This window comes from Lepus europaeus, chromosome 9, assembly GCF_033115175.1.
Source record: "Lepus europaeus isolate LE1 chromosome 9, mLepTim1.pri, whole genome shotgun sequence".
NCBI classification, from domain to species: Eukaryota; Metazoa; Chordata; class Mammalia; order Lagomorpha; family Leporidae; genus Lepus; species Lepus europaeus.
Window position 1 is genome coordinate 11,943,357 of NC_084835.1, and position 2,394 is coordinate 11,945,750.

Here is a 2,394-nt window from a genome sequence, read left to right on the forward strand (position 1 = left end):
GCATCACAGTTCTCTAACCAATATTGTTAAAATATTCTGCTATTCTTCTAATTTGTCTTCTCTCTTCTAGGCAGAGACAGAGTTGATCATTCATTAAAGAACTGCAGGAAGCCCCTAGATCACATTTATGAGGACCTGCATAACAAGAAACATTTCTGAGATAAGCATCTCTAGGATGTCATTGCGTTCCAGATCCACTTCCACGTTTAGTACGTACACTTCATCTTTCTTCACACGAGGTAGCACAAAGATCCAGGGCACACCTCAGACTGAGCATACTCGGTGAAGGACCTGAGCAATCTCAGCCTCACAGATGGCCGAAGGTCACACCTTAGGGAATGGCAACCCAGGGACATAAACCCAGCAGGCAGACGCCAGAGTGCACTCTGAACAACTGTGCTCCATGGATACATTAGATAGGAATACATGGTATGGCATAAATACACCAAAAAACAGCATATAATTTAACAAATTCTTTGCATTCTAAGCTGGTGAGACTCTACTTTGTTCCTGACATTCTATCAAGATGTTGCACATCAAATCAAATAAGACATTGCTTGTGCCCCCTGAAAAAGCTAAAAGTTATGCTATAATAAGGATATTTCCATTATATTCGGCATTTTTAAAAAATGATTTTGTTTATATGACAGGCAGAGTGGTAGAGGTGGGGAAGAGAGCTTGTACTCTGCATTCACTAGTCCACAGTGGTCTGGAGCAAGCAAGGTCATGTTAGGAATCAGGGGCACAATCTGAGTCTCTGACATAGGTGGAAGTGACCCAGCCATATGAGCCATCACTTACCACCTCCTAGAGAGCACATTACTGGGAAGGAGAAATAGAGAGTGGAGCTCAAAGCTTGCCAATCTGATATGGGGTATAGCCATCCCAAGTATTGCCTTAACAGCCACTACAAACACAGGCCCTATAATAATTTTTCATGAAGGTCAAAGTTTATAGAATTTGGAAATAAGCGATGACACACATGATCCAAGCCTAAGAAAGGAGAGGTGGCCTGCGGGCAGAGGTGTGGCTATGAGTAGACTTCAGTTTAAAGAGTAGAAAGATGCATGGGGTTGATCTCCATATTTTGAGGATGACAAAAGTGTTGGAGGAAACAGATGAATGTGCTAATGAATTTGATGAAAAATTACTCTTTTCTCCTCAGACACATGCTATATAATTATTCCACCTAAAATATGAATAAAAATTTCAAAATTTATGAAAGCAATGAGATGAAATTCATTTATTACACTGAAATTTCCATTGGGGTCCCAGCCAATGCCTTCCTTCTTCTCTTCCACGTCCTCAATTACTTTCTCCAGCACAGACTCAAGCCCATTGACATGACTATTGGTCTCTTGGCCCTCATCCATTTTGTGATGCTGATGATTGTGGTGAGCCAGGCTATGGACATGTTTGGATCTCAGGGTTCCTGGGATGACGTCACATGTAAAGCTGTCTTCTTCTCCTATCGGGTGCTGCGGGCCCTCTCCCTGTACACGTCCTGCCTGCTCTGTGTCCTCCAGGCCATCACCCTCAGCCCCAGGAGCTCCTGGTTGGCCAAGTACAAGCAGGCATTTTCACAACGCATCCTGTGCTCCCTGCTTGTCCTGTGCTTCTTCTCTATGTCCATCAGCAGTCACCTCATCATCTCCATCACGGCCACTCCCAATGGGACCTCACACGGTCTAATGTATGCCACAAAATCCTGCTCTGTTTTGCCCATGAGCTATTTCCTAATGCAAACATTTTCCACATTGGCAATCTTGAGAGAAGTCGTTCAAATAGGGGTCATGGCCCTCTCAAGTGGATACATGGTGATCCTGCTGTTCAGGCACAGGAGGAAGTCCCAGCACCTACGTGGCACCAGCCTTTCTCCAAGAGCCTCCCCTGAGCAAAGGGCCACCCAGACCATTCTGGTGCTCATGAGCTTTTTCATGGTCATATGCATTTTGGACTGCATTTTCTCTGCCTCAAGACTCATGTTCAAAGATGACCCAATTATTTACTGTATTCATATTATTGTGGCCAACAACTATGCCACAGTCAGTCCTTGTGTGTTCCTCTGTAATGAAAAGCGTATAATTACCTTCGTGAAATCCATTAGGGGGAGAACAATAGATGTTAAGTTATTCAATGAAAAGCAGTTCTCTAAATGAGCTATTGTACTGGTTTCCACATTTTTATTACAGTAGCCAATATATGTTGTCTAGGTAAAGTATAATATGGATTTATGACATATCCTTGGGTTTATTTACTTTCATGCATACATGGCAAAATCATAATACATAATGAGACAGTGTACTGGTATGAGCTGATACAAATGTGCTTTATGAGTGAGTGGCTCCTCAAGATGAAGTGTGAGATAGATCCCATTTGCCACTGCCTCATGTG

General features: G+C 43.0%; 1 protein-coding gene across 1 annotated transcript; it reads left to right on the forward strand.

The window, feature by feature from the left end:
* Positions 1–1,412: 1,412 nt before the first annotated feature.
* On the forward strand, positions 1,413–2,159 carry LOC133766208 (vomeronasal type-1 receptor 44-like). Its single transcript, XM_062199928.1, has one exon. The coding sequence runs from the start codon at positions 1,413–1,415 to the stop codon at positions 2,157–2,159; it is 747 nt and encodes a 248-aa protein (XP_062055912.1).
* The last annotated feature ends 235 nt before the right edge of the window (positions 2,160–2,394 follow it).

Bases quoted from the DNA above. Each gene is read 5' to 3' on its own strand.
- LOC133766208 (XM_062199928.1), top strand. From the start codon at position 1,413: ATGTTTGGATCTCAGGGTTCCTGGGATGACGTCACATGTAAAGCTGTC.